Raw genomic sequence first — 24813 nt, forward strand, 5'->3', positions numbered from 1 at the left:
GACATCATCATACCATCCTTGTCTGAACAGATGGAGGAGCCCTCTTGGATCCTGACACAGCATGGAGGAAAGACCCAATGAGAAGGGCAGAGGGAGGGCGACATGCTTCCTAGGAGCCCAGGGGACAAGGTCCAGAAGCTCAGGCCTCTGCAGCATCCCTAGTTTCTCCCAAACTTCAACCCTGCTGGAGACAGTGTCTTCCCGGCCAAGTCTGAGCCTCCTTCCCTGCCCTCCTCCCAGCCCACAAAGAACTGGTCCCCATCAAGCATGGTCCTCGTGGTTTCCCTGTGCCAGAGCCAGCCGTGGAGAGAGAGAAACCCAGCAGGGGCGGGGCAGGGAGGGGCAGCACCCTGGCTGCACCCACGGGATTGGCCAACCTGTGCCCTCTCGGCCAGCACCTGACTTAGAAGGTTCCTCAAAGAGACAGTGGCCTCAGCCTCCGCCCTGAGCTCTGCCCATCTCAGCCATGAGGTACGCACCCAGTGGGCAGAGTGGGCCTCAGGGGCCATCCTGAGGCAGCGGTGAGGTGGGAGGAGGCCAGCAGGCCCCGTGGGGGACACCGTGGACAAGTTCCAGATGATCTTCCAGTTCCTGCAGTCCAACCAGGAGTCCTTCATGAACGGCATCTGCAGCATCGTGGCCCTGGCCAGCGCCCAGATGTACTCCGCCTTCGACTTCAACTGCCCCTGCCTGCGGGCTACAACGGGGCCTACAGCGCCAGCATTCTGCTGGCGCCACCTCTGGTGCTCTTTCTGCTCGGTCTGGTCATGAAGAACAATGTGTCCATGCTGGCTGAAGAGTGGACGGGGCCACTGGGCCGCCGGGCCACGGACCCCGCCGTGCTGCGCTACATGTTCTGCTCCATGGCTCAGCGCGCCCTCATCGCACCTGTCGTCTGGGTGGCCGTCACACTGCTGGATGGCAAGTGCTTCCTCTGTGCCTTCTGCACTGCTGTGCCCGTGACCATGCTGGGCAACGGCAGCCTGGACCCCGGCCTGCCCCCGCCCGGCCCCCGGCCTGCCCCTGCCCGAGCTCGCCCGCCTGCTGGCCCGGGTGCCCTGCCCCAAGGTCTATGACGGCGACTGGCTGCTGGCCCGCGAGGTGGCCGTGCACTACCTGTGCTGCATCTCGCAGGTAAGGGGCCAGATGGCCTTGGGCTGGGTCTCCCCTCACAGACCGGGTCCCTCGGAAAGGACCCCATCCCCCATCTCGAAATGGGGCTTCCTCAGGACGTGATCATGTTTCCCCAAATAGATGTAGGCCCCCAGCCAGGGCTGGGTCTCCCTCCTCAGACGGAGCTCCGTGGGGCAGGGGCATATTTCCCCAAAGGAGGCCAGGGCCTCCAAAGGCAGAACCATGTGTCTTCCCTCAGGTCAGTGCCACCTGGGGAAGGAGCACTGTGCCCTGTGCTGAGGTCCCCAGAGGGGACCCAACTGCTCAGCCAGCCCCCCATCCTCCACCCTGAGCTCCAGTTTGGAAATCTGGGGGAATTTGCATCCATTTCCTCTTCCAGGCTGGGGCAGTGGTGACGCCAGTGTATGGTGAGCCATTTGGGTACATTTCCCTGGTAAATGTCCCCAGCTGGCACTCCCTGCTCAGGGAGTGGGAGCTGAGGGGCCGGTGCCCCTGGAAGGGAGGTCTGAGTGAGGGGGATGCACTGTTGGGATGTGCCCCAAAGGAAGGGATGGAGGACCCACTGATGGGGAAATCTAGAGCTCAGCTCCCTCAGCCTTGCTCCCACGTCCTCCGCCCCTCTGGTCCCTCACCCGTCTGAGCCCCTCAGACCTCCTCTGCAGTTATTGTGTGTGGGGAGGAAGACCCAGGCAGGGAGCCAGGCTGTCAAGGAGGGGACAGGGGGCTGGGCCTGCCCTGCAAGCCTGGAGAAACATGCACACTCTGCTCCAGCGAATCCAGACACCCCCACTCCCCCTCCAGCCTGGGCTCTCCCCTGTGGGGCTTGCGTGGCCACCAGGCACCCATGTGAACCTCACGCTCCGAGCGTACAATCTGAACTCTGCTTCCCCCCCAGCCTGCACCTCCTCTCCTGTGGGTACTTGTCCGTCATCCCAGGCCTCGGGGCCTGGGGCAGCTGTCCCTCCACCTGACCTTTAAACCATCAACTCATAAACTAAAAGGGCCCCCGATGGCAGGCTGCCTGGCCTATAGATATGTTTCATTTGGCCTTCAGGGGTTGAATTCGAAATTCAATTTTACAATTAGTTGGTATCATCTAAAACCCAGAAATTTTCACATGAAAATGAGATTTTCCAGCTTTACTTGAAACTTCAGGAGATTCAGCCAAGTAGGGTCCACATTTCCTCATCCAGCACATGCTCCACACCTCCCCACTTGATGACTACTCTGCTATAACCCACTGACCCCACTACAGGCATTTGGTTTGCCCTGCTTCCCCATCCTGATCTGGCCAAATGCTTCTCTGTGCAACTGGGGTTGACCCTGAAGCTCAAACTGGGGGAGCAGCCTTCCCCACAGTGAGTTACAGGAAGAAGAGAACTAGCACCCAAGCATCCGGTGCTCTTCAGCATGGAGTTTGAGCAATTGTCCAGTTTGTCTCTGTGACCCCTGAGCCCAGCTCAGAGCCCACACAGAGGAGGCACTGACTGAGTGCTGCTGACTGAAAGGCAGACACTAGCAGAGCCGGAGGAGAGATACAGGACTCAGAGGAGGAAGCGTCACTATGGGAGGTCAAGGAAGGCTTCCTGAAGGAAGAGGCATGCTTACTGAGGGCTGGTTGGCCTAATAATAGTGGCTAACAGTTACTGAACACTAACTAGGTACCAGGCACTGTGCTAAGTTTATTATCACATTTAGTCCTCAGAACAACCCCATGGGATAGGTACTATCAACAGCCCCATTTTGTAGGTGGGAGATACTTTGCTCCTAGTCAACCGTTAAGGACAGGCATACTTCGTTTTATTGCAATTCACTTTATTAGGCTTTGTAGACTTTGCATTTTTCACAAGTTGAAGTTTCATGGCAACCCTGCATCGAGCAAGCCTATTGGTGCCATTTTTCCAACAGCTTTTGCTCACTTCGTGTCTCTGTGTCGCATTTTGCTTATTCTCATATTTCAAATTTTTCATTATTATATTTGTTATGGTGACCTGTGATCAATGATCTTTGATGTTACTACTATAACTCACTGAAGGCTCAAATGATGATTAGCATTTTGTAGCAATAAAGTATTTTTTAATTAAGGTATGTATATTGTTTTTTATACATAATGCTATTGCACACTTAATGGACTACAGTATAGTGTAAACATCACTTTTTTTTTTTTTTTTTTTTTTTTGCGGTACGCGGGCCTCTCACTGTCGTGGCCTCTCTCGTTGTGGAGCACAGGCTCCGGACACGCAGGCTCAGTGGCCATGGCTCACGGGCCTAGCCGCTCCGCGGCATGTGGGATCTTCCCAGACCGGGGCACGAACCCGTGTCCCCTGCATCGGCAGGCGGACTCTCACCCACTCTGCCACCAAGGAAGCCCTAAACATAACTTTTATATGCATTGGGCAACCAAAAACTTCGTGTGACTCACTTTATTGCAAGACTTGCTTTATTGTAATGGCCTGGAGCAGAACCCACCATATCTCTGGGATACGCCTGTAGTGGAGACAGGCAAACCCATGCAGCTTATTTCCAGGGTCTGCCCAGCTAACTCCTGTGTACTGAGTGCCAGACCTACATACAGGGCATTTTACTCACGTGGTCTCATTTCCATGAGATGGGTAGGTCTATGCCCATTTTACAGAACAGGAAGTGGAGGCCAAGAGGTGCTGTCATTTGCTCTTTGTTGTCAGTGCTCTTTTCCCTAAGGGCCCTGACATGAAGTGTGCTTTGGGGGGTTGGACAGGTTTGGGAGGCTAGAGGGCAGTGCCCAGCTGACTCTCTCTTCTCTCCCCTGCAGGCACTGGGCTGGTCCTTCGTGCTGCTGACCACACTGCTGGCATCCGTCGTGCGCTCTGTGTGGCCCTGCTTCACTCAGGCCGCCTTCCTCAAAAGCAAGTACTGGTCCCACTACATCGACACTGAGCACAAGCTCTTCGATGAGGCATGCACGGAGCACGCCAAGGCCTTTCCCAAGGTCTGTATCCAGCAGTTCTTCGAGGCCATGATCCATGACCTGGAGCTGGGTCACGGCCATGGGGCGCTGGCTGCAGTCCCTGCTGGCTCGGCTGCTCCCACTGCCACAGACGGTGCCAACGAGGAGAGGGAGAAGCTGCGTGGCATCACCGATCAAGGCACCGTGAACAGGCTGCTCATGCGCTGGCACGAGCGCAAGCCGCCCCTGCGGCTGAGCCAGGAGGAGCCACTGGTGGGCAATGGCTGGGCTGGGGGCGGGTCCCGGCCTTCACGCAAGGAGATGGCCACCTACTTCAGCAAAGTGTGAGCCGCAGCCAGGTGAAGAGGCAGGAATGGGGGTCTGAGGCCACAGCACCTCAGACCCCCAAACCAGATGGAGAAATGAAGGCTGCGAGTGCTGGCAGAAGGCCCCAGAGCACTCACCTTGTGCCCAGGCACTCACCTGCCCATTTGGGGCAGGAAATTTGGAGCTGGAAGGGGACCTCTCTCCTCCAACTGTGACACTACCCTGGGTGGCCCTGGAGTAATAGGGCCATGAGCAGTATTAGTCAGAAGGGTTCAGAACTGGCTTTGGGGGGACAAGCTCCCTCCTGCCCAGCCCCTCCCAGGCCACTCCACCCCTGGTTCATTATCTCCTTTCAGGTCCTACGAGCCTCCTTGCCCCAGCATCCACTCATCTGTGATTTTTTAGGATCTCTTTTCCCTTATGCTCAAGGCTCAGGGAGTGGGAGAGTGTCCAGCCATCTCATGAAGCAGGAATCCTCTGATTTTGGCCAATCTCCTGAGTGAGGCTGAACGGGCCAAGGTGGGCCATAACGACATGACACAGCCTCATGTGCCACAGGTGATAAGACAAGATGCCAGAAGCTATAGGTACACTCAGGAGAAGCCAGGGTGTGTCTCACCATGGAGTTCACGCAACATCATCAAGGTGGACTGCACATTTACTTAGCACTGGGCACAAAAGGCCCCGTGTCTTAGTCTGTTTGAATTGCTATAACAAATACGGCAGACTGGGTAGCTTATAAACAACAGAGACCTCTCTCACAATTCTGGAGACTGGAAGTCCAAGATCATGACGCTGCCATGGTCATGTTCTGACGGAGGTCCTCACTGGTTGGTAGCCAGTGCCTCCTCACTGTGTCCTCACGTGGCGGAAGAGACTAGGGGGCTCTCTGGAGCCTCTTTTATAAGGCATCAATCCCATGCCTTAAGCACCTCAAAGGCCCCACTCCCTGATATCATCACCTTTGGGGGTCAAGATTCAACATATGAATTTTGGGGGACACATTCAGACCATAGCACATCCATGGAGATGTCCTTGGAGACTGCCCTGACACATCCCTCACATCAAAAATCAGACCATCCCCAGAGCTTGAGCATTTAGAAAAAGAAGCTGATGCCTTCCCATTTTCTCAGAGACTACCCCCCCGCCCTGGGGGAGGGGGGTCTAAAGTGCTGAGAAGCTCCGCCCTGAGGTGGGGATGAGGGTGGAGGGGTGGGAGGGGAGCTGCCTAGGGTGGAAACAGCTCAGACTCCAGAGTGAGAGAGAACTGGGTCAAATGCTGGATCCACCACTTACAAACCGTGTCCCTTGGGTCAGTTGCTTCATTTTACTGTGCCTCAGTTTCCTCATCTGTACAGTGGGGATGAGGCACCTACTTCATGGGCTTGTGTGAGCATTAAATAGGTGAGGTGTGTAAAGTGCATGGCACGTGGTGGGCACTCAGTTTCTGGCGGATAATGTGTGTATCAATTTCCAAACCTGAGGTCTTATCCTCCTCCTCCCCCTGGACGTAGGGGGAGGGGACATAAGGAACTGGAGCTACCTTTGTCGAGGGGGAAGCTGAAGGCCGAGAAGATGAGCTTCTTGCCGCCCCCCACCCCCCAAGACATCTTTGAGACTAAGTCCCACTCATCTAAGAATTCATTTTGATCTTGATCCCTGTAACATTGTGTTAATAATTTCCATTCTTCCTTAGGCATCCTTCCCTGTGGTCCCACTTCTGAGACCCAGTCTCCCTCCCTTTAATTATTTGGGAAGAGGGTGAGACCTGGAAGCCAAGGTGGGCTGGAGGGCTCCTCCAGGAGGTGGGACTTGCTCTAGGGGAAGAGTCAGATGAGTAAAGACCAGGGGTGTGTTGGCAGCTGCGGGGTGGTGGGCTCCAGTGGGAAAAGCCAGCCCAGAGGTATTGGGAGGTACACAATATGAAGGAAAGAGTAAAGTTTGGGGTCAGACAGACCTGGGTTCAAATACTAGGGCTGTAGGACCTGTAGTTACCCAATCCCTCTGACCCCCAGTTGTCTGCCTATAAAACGGATGTTACAAAGACCTGCTTCTTAGGGTTATAGTGAGGTTAAAGGATGACTTTTGAGGAAGAATCGGGAACTTTGTTTGGCACATGGTAGGATGTGAAAAAATAAACACTGGTCCTTTTCTCTTCATTCCTGCATGTGAACAAGCCCAGCTCAGGGAGGCCAGCACGTCACTCAGCAGTTCCATGCTCCCAGAACCACAAGCAATGCAAAGCAGACAGGGGTCTGGGGGAGGGGGGGGTCTCTCCCTTGATCCTGGGGGTCATCTAGACTGTCCTTGGACAGGACTCTCCCTTTCAGCATTCCTGACCCATGGCTTTTCAGCCTCAGCTTGCATACTCCCACAGACGGGGAGCTCATGATCACTTTCTGGGACAGGCTGGGCAGCTCTGATTGTTACAAAGGGCTTCCTTGAGAAACCTGCCTCCTCCTCGTAATTTCTACCTACCAGTCAGAGCTCTACCCACAGGGCCTTAGAAAATCCCTAGAGTCCAGAATTTTCTCATTAGCGCTCCTGAGATTTGAAGCAGCACCTGGGGAGCTAGCTGGAGTACAGACAGAAGAGCCAGCAGGGGGAGGGTTTGCTCAGAGAGGGACAGGACGGCTCTGAGGGAGAAGGGCCAGAGCAGGGGAAGGGTACCCCTGGCTTTGCGCACCCCGCTAGGAGGCAGCGTCAGTCTGGTGGCACCTCTCCCTTAACCCTGCTTGGGACTCGGTTCTGGCAGCTTCTGTCGGTGGGGGTCAAGCAGGGGGTGCTGCTGAAACCGACCTGGAAGGCAGGCCGGGGCCAGATCTGGCTGAGGCCCCCTTCCTGGCCTGGAACTGGTCCCACTGGCGTGGAGCCTCAGAAGGCAGGCGAGCCGCCGCCGCAGGCCCCTCCACTTCCTCTCCTCTCCCCGCGCCGCCCTCCCCCACACTGCCTGGCGCCCGTCCGGAGGCTGTTTTTCCACTGGCTGGCGTGAACCATCCATCTCACGGGTTCTGCCTCTTTTCTGGAGTTAAAACTTTTCTGAAGACACCACAAGCCCCAGGCCCTGCTGGTCTCTCCGGAGCAGAAGCAAAGCGGAAGGGAGCCCGCCGAGGGCACGGGCTGGCCCATGCCCGGGAGCTCCAATGTCCTCACCCCACTTGGAGAGCCCAGCTCCGTGGAGGCCAAGGCCGCTGGTGCCCGCAGCTGACCCCAGGTAAGGAAGGGGAACGTGGCAGGGCCACTCCGAGGCTGCCCAGAGGAATTGTCCCGGGGAGCCAAGCCCCTCGTTGAGGCTCCCAGTCCCCAGCCACCGGTTTCCTGTCCTGACTGTTGCTGGTGGCGGTCCCATCCCGGGCCTGGGGGCCAGGGGCAGTCGTCTCAGAGACAGCCTGTTCCCTCCTCTGCTCACCACCCACCAGTGTTCAGGCGTCTTGTACCCCACTTTGGGTGGTTTCTGAACCCAGGGGAGCATATTAGGAGCCCTGAAGCCAAGAGGGGAGAAGGAAGAGGGAGAGGGGGCTGCCTTTAACCCGTTCATCCCCAGCAATATCACAAACTCTCTTTCCCGAGGAGTTAGGCTGGAGCCCCTGGGCCCCCAGGCAGTGAGTTAGGGAAGTCAGGTCTCCTCTTCCTCCTGGAAACCAGCCCATCTGGCCTCCTCGTGGCCACCCAGCTCTGCACCAGCCAGTCTGGCCGCGTTGACAGTGATTAGGAGGGGTGGTGGTCTAGAGAGGAGGCATAGAAGGAAATATGGGCAGGTCTCCCCACCTTTGTTTGCTCCGTCCCTCCACTCCCCAGATGCCTCTGGCCTGAGGACTTTGTTTTTCATTCCCGGGATGGAGGGTAGAACATGGGGCCACACCCTGGCCTGTGTGGGTGGAGCCTGGGAAGGGAGTTGGGGCAGAACATGGCTGGAGCCCGAGGCCATGGCCACTTCCTGGCAGGCTGCCAGCACATCTGCTGCCCAGACCAAGGCAAAGCAGGCTCGAGAGAGGGTGGTGGGTATGGCCAAGCCTTAGCCTTCATCAAGCCTTCCTGTTGCTGGCCGGCTGGGCGGTCCCCAGGCCTAGGGACCTCGGTGGAACAGAGCTGCTGGATAAGGAAAGGGTAACGGGTGGGGAAGGGGAGGTTTGCCAGGGCTCTTGCAGATGGGCACAGAGCAATGTCAGTAGGAAACCAGGAAAACAGAGGGCTCACTTAGCTTGACCCACCCTTGTCCACTTCCCAGGCCTCCTTAGGTCATGCTCAAAAGTCCTGTCCAGGCACCTCCATATCTGACTAGCTTTGAGCAGAGTACTTTATCCTCCTGAGGCCTTCGTCTCCTGATCTCTGCCAGAAGGACAATCATCCCCCATCTGCCTCACCTCTGGGAGGCACCCTCAGGACTGGACAGGGTGAGACGGAGGGTTTCATATATAGGGCAACTATCAGGCACTGTTTATTCCCTTTCATTTTCCTCCAGCATTCCTAAGAGGAGAGCAAGGACCAGAATGACTTATCCTCTTTTCACAGATGAGGACACTGAGGTCCAGAGAAAGGTCATGAAGTATGTCGAGAGCCAGGATCTCCTAAACCAGTCCAGAGCCTGAGGTCTCCAAAATGAAAAGGTTCTTATGAACTCCAGGGATGCTGCACCAGGCTCACCACTGACGGGGGGCCCCTTCCTCCACCCCCCCACCCCCCCATATCACAGGGTCAAGTCCAAGTCCCTTATCCACCAGGACACCTACTCTGGCTTTTATACCCATGGGCTAGACACCTTGAGGACACACCCTCCAAATAGTCCTAGGTCCCCCAGCACATTAGCAGTACCTGGAATCCCAAAGGGAAAGCCAGTCAACAGCCCACAGTCCCCAATGCCACAGGGCCAGTCCTAGTCCCCACATCAAGGGAAGCTTGTGGTGATGACAAGAACCTAAGTGTCTGAGGCAGATAGAGCTGAGCTTGAATCTCAGCTCTGCCATTCATATGTGAGCCTGATAAGCACTCACCCCAAGGAAGCCTCCACCTTCCCTACGCGCACTGGGATATCAGAGCTCAGTGCAGGATCTTGACGATGGGCAATGAGGGATGTAAAGCGCCCGATACAGTAAGAGCTCAGTGAACACTGCCTATTCTCACTCCACCCAGGCCCTGGGGCTCCCCGAGTCTCCTTCCTTTCTCACCAGCCTGACTTGACTACACAAGATCCCCTCGGTCCCTGTTTTTAGAGGCAAATACTGATCAGTCATCTCCAGTCCCACAGGAAGCACCAGGCCAGCCGCTGCAGGGGGTCAAATGGCAAGACTGTGCCCTGCCTTCAGGGGCCCATAGCCTGTGCGCTTTCCTAGTCCCACCAGGAGCCACCGTCCCAGTCTCGTCCTGCCTCCACCCTTGCCATCGGTCCCCCAGCTGACCCGTCCCCATGGCAGCCCTGATCGCAGAGAACTTCCGCTTCCTATCACTCTTCTTCAAGAGCAAGGATGTGATGATTTTCAACGGGCTGGTGGCACTGGGCACGGTGGGCAGCCAGGAGCTGTTCAGTGTGGTGGCGTTCCACTGCCCTTGCTCACCAGCCCGGAACTACCTGTACGGGCTGACAGCCATCGGTGTGCCCGCCCTGGTGCTCTTCCTCATCGGCGTCATCCTCAACAACCACACCTGGAACCTGGTTGCCGAGTGCCAGTACCGGAGGACCAAGAACTGCTCGGCGGCCCCCATCTTCCTCCTTCTAAGCTCCACTGTGGGCCGCGCAGCCGTGGCCCCCATCACCTGGTCTGTCATCTCTCTGCTGCGCGGTGAGGCCTATGTCTGTGCTCTCAGCGAATTCGTGGACCCCTCTTCGCTCACAGCTGGGGAAGACGGTTTCCCACTGGCCCAGGCCACAGAAATCCTGGCCCGGTTCCCGTGTGGGGAGGGCCCTGCCCACCTGTCGGGTTTCCAGGAAGAGGTCCGCCGCAGGCTCAAGTACGAGTCCCAGGTGAGCCTGTGCCAAGGGAAGCTCCTCTTCCTTCTCTCCTACGCGGTGGCTGGTGGGGAGGTGCCGGGATGACCCACATTAACGCTGGAGTCAGTCCTCAGGGGCTGAGCTCTCCAGGAAGTCACTAGATTATCAGCGTCGGGCATCAGAGTTGGGTAACTATGGGTCAGCGCTTGGTGGGGCAAGGGTGAATGCCATCCCCAATAAGAGAGTTTTAAACATTAAAGGAATGTTCTTCTTGCTCAGACCAAGCCTTGATCCCAGTCACAGAGTAAGCCCTTTGCTCCAGCCAGATTGAGCACGAACCCCTGCCATCTTATGAAATATTTGCTGTCGACCGTGAGCTGACCGTGGAGTGTGGCTGGCTCAAGGGATGAGCATATGCTCCTATCCCAGGAAAGGCCCCTGTCCAGCACTGAGTCAGCCTCAGGCATTGCTGACAGGAGGCGGACCCCTTGAGACAGGAAGGGGTGTCCAGTCGGGGGGGGCAGCAGCTGCCGCCCTGATCCGAGCCTCAGCCTTGGCTTAGTTCTGAAGGAGCGGAGTTGTCAGGGAGAGAGGACGAGGGCAGAGACCTGGGCAGAAGCAGAAAAACAGCCGAAGTATTCACTGAAGAGAAGCAGGGCATGAGGGAGAGCTAGGAAAGAGCAAAGATTTTCTAAGGGGCTCCTCTTGGGTACAGAAGAAACACATGTAGAAGCAGGGCTGGGGACAGCACCGAAGGAGATGGAAGGTGGTAGAGAGAGAAATAAAATGTACTCGACGATGCTCAAATGCCCACAGCTCTCTGTACAGGCTTTAATGGGGAAACAAGGATGACCTTGACTGTCCTAGCCCTCAACAGGCTCACAGCCAAGCGAGATAAGCACATGGGTAATTTCAAAACAAGGCAGAGAATGATGATACAAGAGGAACCAGGCCATGAGGACTCAGGGAAGGCAAAATTGCTCCCAGAAGGGATTTTTGAAGGCTTCCTGGAAGTGGTATCTGGGCTGAGCCTGGTAGATTGAGCTGGATTTTGGCGGGCTCAGATGATGTGGAGGGGGCCCTTGGGGCTGCAGGAATGGCAGCTGAAACTGCAGGAGGCTAAGTCTAAGTACAGAGACGGCGGAGGTCAAGGGAGTGAGGGCAAAGAGGAGGAATTACAGTCAGAAGGGCCTGCCGCCCTTAGAGGAATAGAATCTGCGGCCAGGGAAGTGACACAACCAGCTCTCAGGGGGTCGTGACGTCAGGTTCAGCCCAGCCCACACGCCCTGACCAGCTCCTGCTACTTCTTACGGGGGCGTTGGCGGTCCAGGCAGCTCCTTGCCTGCCCTCAACCCCGCCCTTTCTCTGGCCAGCTCTTCGGGTGGCTGCTCATCGGTGTGGTGGCCATCCTGGTGTTCCTGACCAAGTGCCTCAAGCACTACTGCTCACCACTCAGCTACCGCCAGGAGGCCTACTGGGCGCAGTACCGGGCCAACGAGGACCAGCTCTTCCAGCGCACGGCCGAGGTGCACTCGCGGGTGCTGGCTGCCAACAACGTGCGCCGCTTCTTCGGCTTCGTGGCACTCAACGAGGATGACGAGCAGCTGGTTGCCAAGTTCCCGGTGGAAGGCACCCAGCCACGGCCACAGTGGAACGCCATCACCGGTGTCTATTTGTACCGCGAGAACCAGGGCCTTCCACTCTACAGCCGCCTGCACAAGTGGGCCCAGGGTCTGGTGGGCAACGGCGCGGCCCAAGACAACACAGAGATGGTCCTGCTCGCCTCCTAAGGGTCCTGTTCCCACACTCTTTGCCAATGACACTACTTGGTCCCAAACAGAACCCCATGGCCTGTTTACATCAGCACCAGAGGGGAATTGTTTTTTGTGGGGGGTGCTTGTGGGATCTTAGTTCCCCAACCAGGGACTGAACCTGCACCCTCAGCAGTGAGAGCGCGGAGTCCCAACTACCTGACTGCTAGGGAATTCCCCAGAGGGGAATTTTTTTTTTTTTTTTTTTTTAACCATAGCTTTTGGGGAAAACAGGCCAGGAAAAAGGAACACAAAGTAAAACTGGGGAACAGATGTGAGAGCCAGTAGACAACGCCGTCAGCTCTGGCAGGAAGGCTCTCTCTCATACCCGAAGAAATTCCCTCTCCTGTTGCCACCAGCCACATGGTCAACAGCTTTGGAGAAAAGACCCTTTCCCGGAACTGGTCCTTAATTAACTATGATGTGGATGACCTTCGACTGGTAGGACCCAGTCCCACCGGTCTGCGAAGCCCCGGACAGCAGAGCCAGGTGACGGTGAAACTCACCAGCAGGCTCCTGTGCCGAACGTTGTGTGTAACTGCATATGGACACCTGGCCCGGTGCTGCTCACCTGGGAAGCAGCCCCCAATGTACGCCTCTAGCTTTATTTTCTATAAATTTTTGATATAAAGTTCAGCCCCCAATGTATGCCTCTAGCTTTATTTTCTATAAATTTTTGATATATAAAGTTTTTCTTAGTATAAAGGACTAGCTTGGTGTCTGCACGATTGGATGGGCCATGCCACAGCAGGCTGGAGGTCATGGGGACGGGCCCAAATCCCATTCCTGGGGAGGGAAGAGGACAGAGACTCTGGGCAAGACTGAAATGGATGGAAGGGAAGGCTGGGGCACAGGGAGAGCCAGGTGTTCCCACACGCAGGAAGGCCCTGGGATTGACGACGCCTTAACTGGGTTCAGTTTTCTGATTTGATCTGGGAAACAGATGGAGCCCGGCCTTTCTCAGAGGGGAAGCTCGGCTAAAATGTCACGAGTCAGCAGGCCCTGCCCTTGCACTCAGTAGGGCAGCCTAGCTCTCGTAACCTAGAGCCGGTGACCAAGAACCAGGCCGAGCCCTGCTCCGCCTCCCTCCCATGCCCGCCCCTGCCTGAGCCCCTCCACCGCCTCTAAAATCTCTGATGCTCTCTCCCTTGTCCCTGTCCTGCTTCCTGGCATATGACTCAGTCACTTCCCACGGAAGAGCTCTCCAGCTCTCAGGACATTTAAAGCTCTGCCCAAGAAAACTTTAATTCCCTTAAGACCAAGCCGAAAATGAACTGGCTTCAACAACTAGCTGGGTGTGTGCTGGCCTCGAGGAACTCTAGAACATACAGGATTATTACTTATCAAGGAGGAGGAGAGACAGTCTTTCTGGGAACTTTACAGGGAGGTGGGGGTATAGTGGGCCCGTCATGTCCCCTTCTCTCTCAGGACTCAAGGAACAACCAGCAAGTCAGTCGAGGCCCTCCGCCCAGCAAGCTCTCCTCAGGGGAGCTACAGGGAGCCAGAGAAACTGTGCAGCTCTCCCAAAGCCACACAGCACGTGGATCTACGTCCCAGCCTCACAGCCTCCACAAAGGGGCACGAGGTACTAGCTGAGCTGAGGCTGAGGGAATGCCCAGAGACTCTGTGATCTAGGAGAGCGAACCGCTTCCCAGACCCTGCTGACCCCCACTAGCTGGACCAAGAGCCTGCCAGGGCCAAAGTGGGATCCTGACCACAGAGTCCCTGGGAGTCGGCCCTCCATTCCTGCTCCCCGGGACCTCCCATGAAGGAGAGACTCTCAGCTTTTCTGGGAGCCCAGGAGCCTACTGCCTGCAACGACTGAGCAGCCCCAGAGAAGGAAAAAGATGAAATAAATTGGTTCCTAAAACAAGCAAAAAGGAATTATGAGAAATCTTAAATCCTTTTTTATCTTGACAGGATTACCCCACAGGATGCTGCAGAAAAAGCAACACTTAAACAGAGTCCTCAGGCAACACAGTTTCTCAACTGCCCAGGTGCCTGAGGGTCGGCCTGGCTGGCCCACTGCCACCAGTGCCCTCGGAGCCAGCTGGCCACTAGTCCTCCCACATGGAGCTCTTAGCCTCCACATATTCCAGGGCCTTCGCCTTTACTGCCTGCACGTCCTTCTCGGTGCCGTGTTGCTTCTCGTAGTCCAGGTAGCGCTTGAAGAAGAACTTCATTCGCTTGGGGGCCAGGCTCAGGTGAATGACCCGCTCGAAGATGTCCCTGGGAGGGAGAACAGCCAGTGTCTGCCTCTTGGTTCCCGGCCACACGATTCCTAGCTAGGCTTCACCCACTTGCTCTAAGGCTCTGGAGCCAGGCCTTCTGTTATCCAGCACTACCACTTCTACCTTTATTTTTTTTCCCTTTATAAACTCCCATCATGTCTGTGGAGAGGGAGAACACCACCCTCACTTTCCAGAGGAACAGAGATGTTAAAGGACTTACTGGCCTGAAGTCACACAGTGAATCAGGACAAAGCTAATGGGATGGGGACAGGCAATAAGGTGTGACTCTGTGAGAAAAGCTCTGCTTAAAACTCACTGATGGGCTTGGGTGAGGCATCAGTTCTTTCTGGACCACCACCGGTCTCTAATCCTCCCTGCCTTGGGGGGATGCTGGCGGTGATCAGTGAGATCATGCCTGTGAACACTCTCTACCATGAGAGCCAGGCTCAGCATTAATTATGAGGAAAACCCAAGTCTCCTGATTCCCAGGCCTGGGGCTAGCCTACCTCCCACCCAAGGTTCCAGCCAGACCAGAGGCTAGCCGCTGAGGCAGAAAAGAAACTGGAAAAGTGAATGTCATAGGACATGTCATGTCAAAGCCGTTTTTCCAGACAGAGTAAGAGAACTGGGGTTCCGGGAGCTGCTGGGGGGCTAAAACGCCTCCAAGTGGCCAATGTTCCCAACCCCCCAACAGGCAATTAGGCCTCAGCCTGTCCTCCCCTCTCACCGGACTTCCTTCTGGCTGCCACGCTTGATGATCATGTCGATGTAGACCGACCAGACATCCGTGCGCTTTGGGTAGGTGCTCAGCGTGTTCTCGAAAATGGCTTTGGCGCGCTCCGCATCCCCCAGCTGGAACTCAAGCTGGGCAAACTTGGCAATCACATCCACGTCTGCAGGGAGAGGACAACTCAGACACAGAAAGCAGACAGATGCCCTCATCAAAACACACTACCCTACAGGGACAGGGTCTGATGCCTGATTCCCTGCTCTTGGGTCCTAAGACCTAGGTGATGACAAGAGGGACAGTGGGGCGGGTTTAGGGCCAAATACACAGATGGGCACTGATCTATGACTCCCAACAGCAGACATCGTACCCTCCGGACCGAGAAGGGGGAATCGGGATGAGAGGTGGGCCGTGGGGCAGGCAGAGGCAAAAGAATTAGTGCTAATTCCTTTCTGTCCCTCTATCTTCGGAGTTTAGAATTTTAAAATGCAACACGAGCTATGTTCATGAGCATACGATCAAGAGAGAGAGAGCCACGTACGCTCCACAGGGCTTTCCCAACACCAGCCCTTGGATGAGGAGACCCCCAGCCCTCCGCCCAGATGGGAGACAGCCTACTGCGCCCTGGAATTGGGCCGGTGGGTGGGAACAAGCACTCACGTTCTTTCTTAGGCAGGCACTCGAGGGCTCGCTGCATCACGCGGTGACTGGCCCCAGCCTGGCCCCTCCGCAGAAGAAAGGCGCCGTATTTGATCCAGACAGCTTTCTCCTGCCTGAAACGTTTCAGCATCCGGTTGTAAAGTTCACCAGCTTCCTGTGGGAAAGACGACATAAGCTGAGGAGAGTGATTAAGACAGAGGGGCGACGGCAGAGACAGGCACCTACACTCATGGGAAGCTAGACCTGGGCTCAGACTCCATCAGTATCCAGGCCCAATGTCAGGTACGTGGGGGGAGAGGGCAGGCGCACAGGACGAGGAGAGCACGTGATGGGGAGTCTCCCTCCTAAGCCTGTGCCGTGAGGAGGTCCTAAGACTAGAAGAGAGAACGTGAGCATGACGAGGGGGAGGAGGAGAGATGAAAAAGGGCTACTGGGGTATGTCGCCTCCTGTCGGTGACACGCGTCGGCATCCCAAGGGATAGACCCCGGGGTCTGCTGTCCCTTCCCTTCCCTCATCCCGGCCCCACATTCCCAAAGCGGAGGCGGGGGAAACGACTTCTCCCACCTGGAAGGTGAGCAAGCCTGGGGCAGGACTGGGTCCAGATGCGGCTGTTCTCCCCCGAGACTTCCCTGCTGCCTCTGGGGCTCCCAGGAGCTCGTTTCTAAGTGGCTGAGGTCCCCCTGGCAGCCGGCCACCTGGCCCAGACTCCTACCTGGAATTTCTCTGACTTGGTGTAGATGTCAGCCAGATGGAGAAAGACCTTGAGAGGCTCGTTGTACTGCACGGCCCGCTCGAAGACCTTGGTCAGTGACCCCTGGGAGCCGTACATGTTTTCTAAGTTCAGCAGGGCCACCCACACGTTCAGCTTCTCCTGCTCCTCTCTGGAGGGAGAGCAGTCAGCACGTGAGCTCCATCATCTTGGCCCAACGAGCCCCCCACTGCTGTCGGGGGACTGGAACTACATCCTCCTCCCCAGGCTCCACCCACGTCCTCAGTTCCCACCCCCAAGTGCAGGCCCCGAGGGGCCCTGTCCCCACCGCAGCTCACACAGTAGCAGGAACCCCAACCCCATGGCTGTGGGGTCTGGGGCTCCCCGGGTTTCTGCCTCCACTCCTGGGAAGGAAACCTACCAAATCTCAAACCGGCCTGAGGTCTGGACTGGAAGGAATCTGTGGTCTGAATCTCCCCCCAAACTAAGAGAATGATGCAAAGGAGCACCATCCCTCTTCACTAGCCTTTGGGAAACCCACTCTACCCTCGGCCTGGAACATGGTCACCGACAGCGTTTTCGCCCAGGGATGTGGAGAGGTGTTTTCCCTCTTGTACTTCTGCTCCGAGTGGGGCACCTAACTGAGGGCCCATGCCTCGTGTAAATGTTACCCTTGGCTATCTCGGTGAAGAGGACTATAAAATATAAATGAGCAGATCTATTTCACAGACAGCACATCTCTGAAAGCCCGTGAACCCACAGGTGCCCGGTGGCAGCCACCCAAACTGCCGCCAGCCTGCCGAGGAGACACAGCCCCCCCTGGAGAAAGACAGGGCCCCAAGGCAGGAGGGCGTAGCCGAGACCTGAAGGAGATGGTCTTGAGCGCCCTCTCGGCCACGGCCCGGGCCTTCTCGATCTCCGTGGCCTGCAGGTGGAAGGCCATGTACTGCAGCCACAGGATGGAGCTGTTGGGGGAGCTCAGCACGAGCCGGTCGAAGTCATCTGCCGACTCCGGCTGCCGCCCGGGATCCATCAGCGCCTCCTCGATGCGGGACAGCTCTTTCTCTGCCTTCTGCTTCTCCAGCTCCCTTTCCTTCTTGCTTTTCTTCTTCTGCTGTGGAAGGCAAAACACCAAGTGAGCAATCTGCTGCTCAGCCCTGGGGAAGTCTGTGGTGGAGGTCAGGAGCCGGCAGGGCAGCCCCCGAGCTCCGCAAATGCTCCCAGCCTGAGACGGCCCCACCCCTCGGAAGAGACACCCAGGCTAGCTAGGACAGAGCACGGGAGAGCGGCGCCGAGGGTCCCTGCGGAAAGGACGAAGCCCTGGAAAATACGGCACCGTGGCCTGCTCTGTCTTCTCGTCCTCCTCGCCGTCGGAGCTCTCTTCGCGAGGTGGCAAGGCCGGGGTCAGAGTGTCCAGCTCCACATCCCAAGCGAAGCCGGAAGACAGCTGCAGCCGGGGTGCTTCTGCCGGCCTGGTCTGCTTCTCCTGGAGGATCACAGGCGCATGTGAAAAAAGCACTGAGCCCAGGCTGCCCCTGTTCCACAGCCCCTTTCCACCCGGAGAAGCAGGGACCGCCACGGTGCCCAGAGGCCTTTTCTCTCCTCCCACGGCCAGGCCAGGCCCCGGTGCACTGGGGACACTTTTAGGAGTGACGTGAAAGCTTCCTTTGTAAATAAGTAGGTTTAAGGAATATTTTTAAAAAGCCACATAGGCAAACACATATAAACGTGCAGGCATAAAACAGCAGTAGAGCTAGGACAGAGGTAGGACAGATGTTCCGAGGATGGCAGGGATGCGACACCTGAAGTCTGGGAGGCCCTTCCACACCTGCCCTCGGTCCCAGTAGCGCTGTCCTCATTTCTCGGAGCAGGACACAGGCTCAGACGGACAAGCCTCCTTTCCTTTTCCCGTCCCCCCACCCCCACTAATTCAATTCCACTCCAGCTAATAAACATCGACTAGAATTGACTTTCACAGCCCACTCAGCAGGTGAAGCAGCGGCCCTGTTCTCTGGAGCTGATGACCAACTGAGGAAACTAGGCACCCCACCTCCTCACATCTTACAGAAAATGAAGACAGGAGGGTGGTGCTGAGGACAGCCCAGCCCTCAGGCAGGGGAGCAGGGACTCCCTCCTGGGGCGGCCCTTCCCCCACATCCGGCGCCGCACTCACCTGGGGCCGCACACCCATCTCCTCCACGTCCTCTTCTCCTTCCCGGTAGTACACTTCCACACCGCTGTCGTCCTCCTCGGACGGGGCAGCTCTCCTCTGCCTCTTGTTCCCGCTTTCCTGGCATGACAGGCGGGGACGACGCTGAGCCTGGCTTCTCGCCCCGAGCGCCCTCCGCGGCCCCGAGCGGTACCCTCTCCCCACCCAAACTCAGCCTCTCTCGGTCCTCGAGGCTGAGGCGAAGCGGCTGCTGGGCGGATTCTGGAAGGCTCTCCTTTTCCTGTGAAGGAGGCCATCCTCCCCGAGGGCCCTACCTGCTCACTGCCAGACTCCGGGCGCGGCCGCTTGCCCAGCTTCTTCGCCTGGGGCTTCCGGGGCTCTTTCTTCTCCTTGCTGGGCAGCTGTGCCCCCTCCTGCCCCTTCCCAATCCTCTTCTCTTGCTGTTTCTGATTCTTCCTCTCCTCCTTCTCTTCTTCTCCTTTGTGGTCTCTCTCCTCTGCCTCTGTTTCCCTGCCCCCTTGCTTCGGAAGTGGCAGTCCCAGGGAGGCAGAAAACACGTCCGGCTTTCCAGTGTCGTCGGCGGGGATTGACAGCTCTACCAGGTTCTCCCGGCGGTTCAGGCTACGACAGGGAGACCAGACGAGCGGGCCATGGGGACAGCATAAGGAGCGCAATGGTCACAGTGAGCAGCCCGCAGTGTCTGGGCCTGCCCCCACCTGCCTTGGAATCCGTGCAGGGATCTCAGGAATTATCTGCACGATTGCTTTGGTAGAAAAATACAGAGGGCAGCTGTGCTATCCCTTCCCCCATCCCCAAAGACGGGTGCCTGTGCAGAGGAAAGTCTCCACGATTGCCTTTAGGAGCCGAGGTAGAAGGCTCCACACAAAGGGAGCTCACTCATCGTTACTTACCATTGCCTAAGCCATCGTGTTTATAGTTCACCTCTCCATCTCCACCCAGCGTTCCCAGAGAAAGAGGTGAGAAAGAGAGAAGAACACCTACCTTAGGACCTTGGCTGTGAGCAGCTTGCCCTCGGGGAGATACCTGTCGGAAGGGGCATCCTTGGACAGGCTGTACTGGGAGACATGTGGGTATCGGGCCAAACCTGTAACTGAGGGGCCAAGGCTGACAGGAGAGAGAGACAAGGGTCCTGTGGTCAGAAACACAGCAAGAGAGTCCCCAGCCAAGCCTAATGCCTCCTCTCTCCCAGAGACTCAAGTTGTGAAGAGGATTGAGGACAGACAGAAGGTTCCTGGCGCTCAACAAAATAAAGAGGGCTTTGTAGACTGGAAAAACCATCGAGCGTAATGAAGACATAATTGAAAAACGCTCTTTACCCCATATCAGAGCATCACAAAGCACTCACAAGCTGCTAGAAAGACCAGAAGAAAATGAGGAAACATAATTACAGCAGGGAAGGCTGTAACATCTGGGGGTTCATGGAACATTTACAAATCATGACCATGGACATGCCACATTCTTTGTCAAAAACGCCCAACAAGAGTAATTCAAAACTTCTTTGAAAGTATAAAAAGACTTGGAATTTAAAACACTGGTGGGAACACAGACTCTCCTTCCTTCATGTTCCCTCCAGAGATGGTGACCGGGGGCAGCAGCGGGCCAATCAAGACAGGCCCCGGGAGAATGCTCGGGGCTGGTCCACGCCCCCGGGCTCCGCCTCACTCACCCTAAGAGCACGCCGGACGGCTGGACGGACTTCACGTAGCCCCTCAGGAGCTGCCCTTCCTCAATATCCTGGATGGAGTTAATCTCAGGATCTGTTATTTTGCTTTTCGTCTCCGGGTTCGTCCTAAAGGAATAAAAGGTTTACTACACATTTACCTCTGACCCCATTTCCCGACCCTCACCCCCCAAATCTCCTGTGATAATCACACTTTGTAAGAATACGACTCTGGATCTGTCAGTAGGATATCACCATCAGAGCCCAGCCCTACCCTCTCCTGAACTCCTGGCAGCTGGGGACGGCTTTAAGAGTAACAGGGAGAGGCTGAGCAAGCCCGAGGGAGGTTAAACCCCATACATCCATTTCGAACCGTGACTTCAGGCCAATCCACTTCACGGCACACTTGTCCCTACTGTGGAGGCCTGGGGGCCTCAGCTTTTCTGGATAAAAAACGGGGCCGGGCATAAAGGGGGTGAGCAGAGAAGCAAGCTGGGAGGCCCAAAGCTCTGTGTCAGATCCACACAGCCTCTCCTCAGTCCTCTGGGGCCGGGGGTGGGGAGTTCTCCCCCAATTCTTCCCCCAACAACACAGACACTCACCTGGATGATCGCAGTGACAAAGTCAATACAGGGCCTGTAGTGGACAGCACATAACACCTGGAGTGAGAGCAAAAGAGAAGGAAACGCTGACGCCAGCCAGCACCTCAGGAGACGGGAGAGGGCCTCGGCTTCCTCTCCACAAGGCTGAGCAACAGGCGAGAGCGAGGGCTCTGTTCGTCCTGCTGACAGCCTGCTGAGGGACTCGGGACAAGTCCCCTCTCTAGGCCTCAGTTTACTAGTTCGTCAAGTAAAAATACTGCTACTTTCTCTCCTCACCCAAGAACGGTGCTGGGAGGAGGAAACAAGAGGATACATGCAAGCCCTCTGGAAGGCGCACAGGGCCACGCGGTGATTACTTAGGAGGTGAGACCAGCCCTGCATCGCGGGCTGGGAGGGTCTGGTCTCGTGGAGAGACAGACTCAGCACAGGAAACCATGACAGGGGACAGCCTGGTACCAGTGCCGACTCAGAGCAGCGGGTCAGAGGAGCCCATGAGGGAGGCCTGAGCAGGGGAGGTTTCTGGGAGGGAAACAGGATTTACTCTTTGGGGGGGGCGGTTTCCAAACCCACCACGCAATGGTGGTGTCATTTATACCACCATGCAAGGTAGAGGATCTCATCAGTAGAAAGGATCTCAGCAACAATGTAGTCCAAATTCTCCCATGACAGGCACGTGCCTTTTCTACCAGGGAATCACAGCCCTTAAAGCAGGAAAGGACCTGAAGGGATCATCTGTCTTTAGGCATTTAACTTATTATTCACATTGACAGATGAAGGAATTACAACTGAATGCTACTCATACATTTAACTACAATAATGCTATTTATTTATTTATTTATTTATTTATTTATTAAGATGTTGGGGGTAGGAGTTTATTAATTAATTTATTTATTTATGCTGTGTTGGGTCTTTGTTTCTGTGCGAGGGCTTTCCCTAGTTGCGGCGAGCGGGGGCCACTCTTCATCGCGGTGCGCGGGCCTCTCACTATCGCGGCCTCTCTTGTGGCGGAGCACAGGCTCCAGACGCGCAGGCTCAGTAGTTGTGGCTCACGGGCCTAGTTGCCCCGCGGCATGTGGGATCCTCCCAGACCAGGGCTCGAACCCGTGTCCCCTGCATTAGCAGGCAGATTCTCAACCACTGCGCCACCAGGGAAGCCCAATAATGTTATTTTTAAAAAATATTTTGCTAAAAAAAAAATCACACCTGTATTTTGTAAGCCTAAATAAGCAAAGCAGAGATGATCTTGGATTTCCCTCTGACTCATTCTTTTTCTTCTCCTAGGCCCTGGGCATTTTGTGCTGTTTAGCCCTGACAAGTGGTTGAGAATTTATGCAGGTGCTGGTGGCTGGGACACTCGAGATGGGAGGACAATTACTACTTTCCAGTCTCTGCCTCCTGAAGGTGTCTGCTCCACTGTTGGATAGCTGTGGTTGTCAGACAAGTCTGTATTGTACAAGGCTGAAATATGCCTCTCCATGCTAGTTTATTCAGGCTATAAAATGGTTTTAAAACTCTGAGGTAGGTTCATTTTTGTGCATCCAAAATAGTTCATAAAGCACCCCCCAACTGCAAAAGGTTACTGCTATCCTCTTGCAGAGAACACATACAGATCAATTTTTTTTTTAATTAAAAAGATGAATGGTTCAATAGTAAAATGAGGAAGCAACTTGGCCAAGCAAAGCACAGAACAAATGTAAACAGCCAATAAACATGAAAAATGACCAGTAAGAGAAATTCAAATTAAAATGCAAGATCAATTTCAGCCTATTCAATGGCAAAGGTAAAAAATTAAGAATATCCAGTGCTGACAGGGGTGTGAGGAATGAACAGTCATATTTATTGTTAATTGAGATAAAAATGAGCAAAGTCCTTTTGGAAGGCACTTTGGCAAAATGCATAACATTGTTTGACCCATCAACTTTACTCCTAGGAATTTATTTCACAGTTATACTTTCACTAGTATACAAACATATGTGCAAAAGATATTCACTTCAACATTATTGTCCATCAACAGAATTGTTTAAATAAACTGTGATTTTTAAAAAAACACGTCATGCAATACTAAAAAAAAATGTTAAAAATAAGGTAAAAGAACAAGGCTGATTTTAATATACTAGCACAGGAAAGAAAAAGTGTATGATAAACTGCCGTGAGAAAAAAGCAAGTTGCAGAATAGCACATAAAATGAAATTCTACTATTACATACAGGCAAATTATACCTATATATGTTAGAGTCTTGAAAGATAGAGATCAAAGTATCTAATGGCAAAAAGTGGTGGAGAAAGAGAGGAGCAACAGCAATTTTCATTTTCCATTTTATATACTATTTTTTTCTGGTACAAAATCACACATCTATAATTAAAAGAAAAACAAAAACAAAAAAACCCCCACCAATCCCACAGAGAGCTGAAAAGAGGAAGAGAACTCAGCCTACCTGACAATCTTCTGTGGGGTAAAGTTTTCCAGGGGCGTCTCTGAGTAGGAGTCACTCAAGTGAAATATACTGACTCTTCCGATCTTCCCGAAGGGGAAGGAGACGGTCAGTCCCTCCTTCGGAAGCACCTTCACCACGCGGCCCATGGCCACTTCGCCTTTCTTGAGCTTGTGAGGACCTGGCAGGAGAATGAACCAGATTCAGGGAAGAGGAAATGAGCCAAGAAAGAAGCCCAGGCACTGGCCAACCAGAGTCCAGGGGAGGTGGAGGTGTCCAGACTCGGGCTGTCTAGGCTGAGTGGACCTGAATGATCACACCACATGATCAGACCCGGATCACCATGCCATGTGGTCAAGAATGCGAGGGCCATGTGGTGGACAAACCTTTCTGAGAAACCTAAGAAAAACAACTGTGTAGGTCAAGGTGACTCAGACACAGGCCACAGAGCAAAGCCCCGAGAGAAAAACTGTTCCAAGGACATAGCCACCAGGCTAGGCTTTCTAAGGACTCCGAAACCCACAGCATCCTTCAACCTGGGCAGTGACTGAAGACCTCTTCCCGCTCCCTTCCACCCCCTCCCTTCCCTGACCAGGTCCCATTTCATCACCACACCTATGAGTGAAAGACACAAGAAGGCCTTGGAGGAATCTGGGCCGACCACGGTGGCCTTCAGGGCCTGGCCAATCCGGAACTTCTTATCTGGATGTTTCAGAACCTGGAAGGGCGAGAAAATTCTTCTGATGTTTGAGGAAAGGCCTGTCATTTATCCAAAACCACAGCATTTAAGTCTGCACGGTAAGTATCTCCCACGGTACGGTTCCCTGTACCCACTGCGAGCACACACCAGACACTAAGTTGAGCTCAGGGAGCTGGGGTTTCCTCTCCAGGGATCTCAGCCACACTGACCTTGAAGCTAAGAGAAGTGAGCAGTAAGGGAATTCTCCCCCGGATGTCTGGAGCGATGTCCACCTCAAGCCATTTCTTAACCACGTTGTACTAGGGGAAAAAAAAAAACAGGAGGAGAAATGGAATGGGCAGATACAAGCGTCTCTTCTCTTCCCTTCACTAAAACAGACTCTCCTAAAATCACAGGGCTCAAAGGGCCCAAAGCCTACATTGTCCCAAGGAACAGGAATGCACCCCTACGTCCCAATGCCCCTGTCCAACCTCCACTTCTCGCAGGCTTCACTCAGAGTCTAGCTCAGAGCCTTTGCCAGCCCAGCAGAACATGCATCTCTTCTGGCGCCTCAGCTGATTAGGAGGCAAAAAAGGCCTCAGAGATATCCTCAAGCAGTAGGACCAGTCCCACTGACCTCTGTCGCCCCCCCCAAACTCAGTTGTGCCCAGTGACTGTTAACCATCTTCAGGGACTAACATCTTATTTCTAAATCAATTTAGATTTTGCTATTGACACGGTGTTCTGCCCTAAATACACACCCCAATTTTCAGGTCAACTCAACAAAACATGTTATCA

General features: G+C 54.9%; 3 protein-coding genes across 10 annotated transcripts in view; 2 read left to right on the forward strand and 1 right to left on the reverse strand.

The window, feature by feature from the left end:
• Positions 1-466: 466 nt before the first annotated feature.
• CALHM1 (calcium homeostasis modulator 1) lies at positions 467-4408 on the forward strand (the record flags this gene model as incomplete). Its single annotated transcript, XM_081246858.1, is given in 5 exon segments — positions 467-471; positions 537-691; positions 694-1004; positions 1006-1134; positions 3926-4408. Coding segments are annotated over 5 exon segments (1083 nt in total).
• A 2704-nt stretch (positions 4409-7112) lies between these two features.
• Positions 7113-12832, forward strand: CALHM2 (calcium homeostasis modulator family member 2). Of its 7 annotated transcripts, none has more exons than XM_081225072.1 (4): positions 7113-7601; positions 8900-8994; positions 9518-10346; positions 11687-12832. In XM_081225072.1, the coding sequence occupies exons 3-4, from the start codon at positions 9792-9794 to the stop codon at positions 12101-12103; spliced, it is 972 nt and encodes a 323-aa protein (XP_081081198.1). In that variant the 5' UTR covers positions 7113-7601; positions 8900-8994; positions 9518-9791; the 3' UTR covers positions 12104-12832. The 7 variants fall into 7 exon arrangements, with proteins under 7 accessions (XP_081081198.1, XP_081081200.1, XP_081081201.1 ...); XM_081225074.1 differs by having other exon boundaries at positions 9598-10346; XM_081225075.1 differs by having other exon boundaries at positions 9625-10346.
• Positions 12833-14015: 1183 nt separating this feature from the next.
• PDCD11 (programmed cell death 11) overlaps positions 14016-24813 on the reverse strand; it is a 42507-nt gene continuing 31709 nt past the window's right edge. The window contains exons 23-36 of one of the 2 annotated variants that reach the window (XM_081225052.1): positions 24246-24335; positions 23952-24054; positions 23340-23517; positions 20906-20962; positions 20310-20432; positions 19625-19747; positions 18937-19243; positions 18626-18742; positions 17789-17938; positions 17316-17563; positions 16456-16624; positions 15743-15896; positions 15083-15248; positions 14016-14353 (exon numbers count right to left, since the gene is read on the reverse strand). In XM_081225052.1, coding sequence (XP_081081178.1) covers positions 14182-14353; positions 15083-15248; positions 15743-15896; positions 16456-16624; positions 17316-17563; positions 17789-17938; positions 18626-18742; positions 18937-19243; positions 19625-19747; positions 20310-20432; positions 20906-20962; positions 23340-23517; positions 23952-24054; positions 24246-24335 — 2157 coding nt within the window. In that variant the 3' untranslated portion in view covers positions 14016-14181. Of the gene's footprint in view, positions 14354-15082; positions 15249-15742; positions 15897-16455; positions 16625-17315; positions 17567-17788; positions 17939-18625; positions 18743-18936; positions 19244-19624; positions 19748-20309; positions 20433-20905; positions 20963-23339; positions 23518-23951; positions 24055-24245; positions 24336-24813 lie in introns of both variants that reach the window. The other variant, XM_081225051.1, reaches the window with a different exon arrangement.

This window comes from Mesoplodon bidens (genome assembly GCF_964165515.1).
Source record: "Mesoplodon bidens genome assembly, chromosome: 1".
Taxonomy (NCBI): Eukaryota; Metazoa; Chordata; class Mammalia; order Artiodactyla; family Ziphiidae; genus Mesoplodon; species Mesoplodon bidens.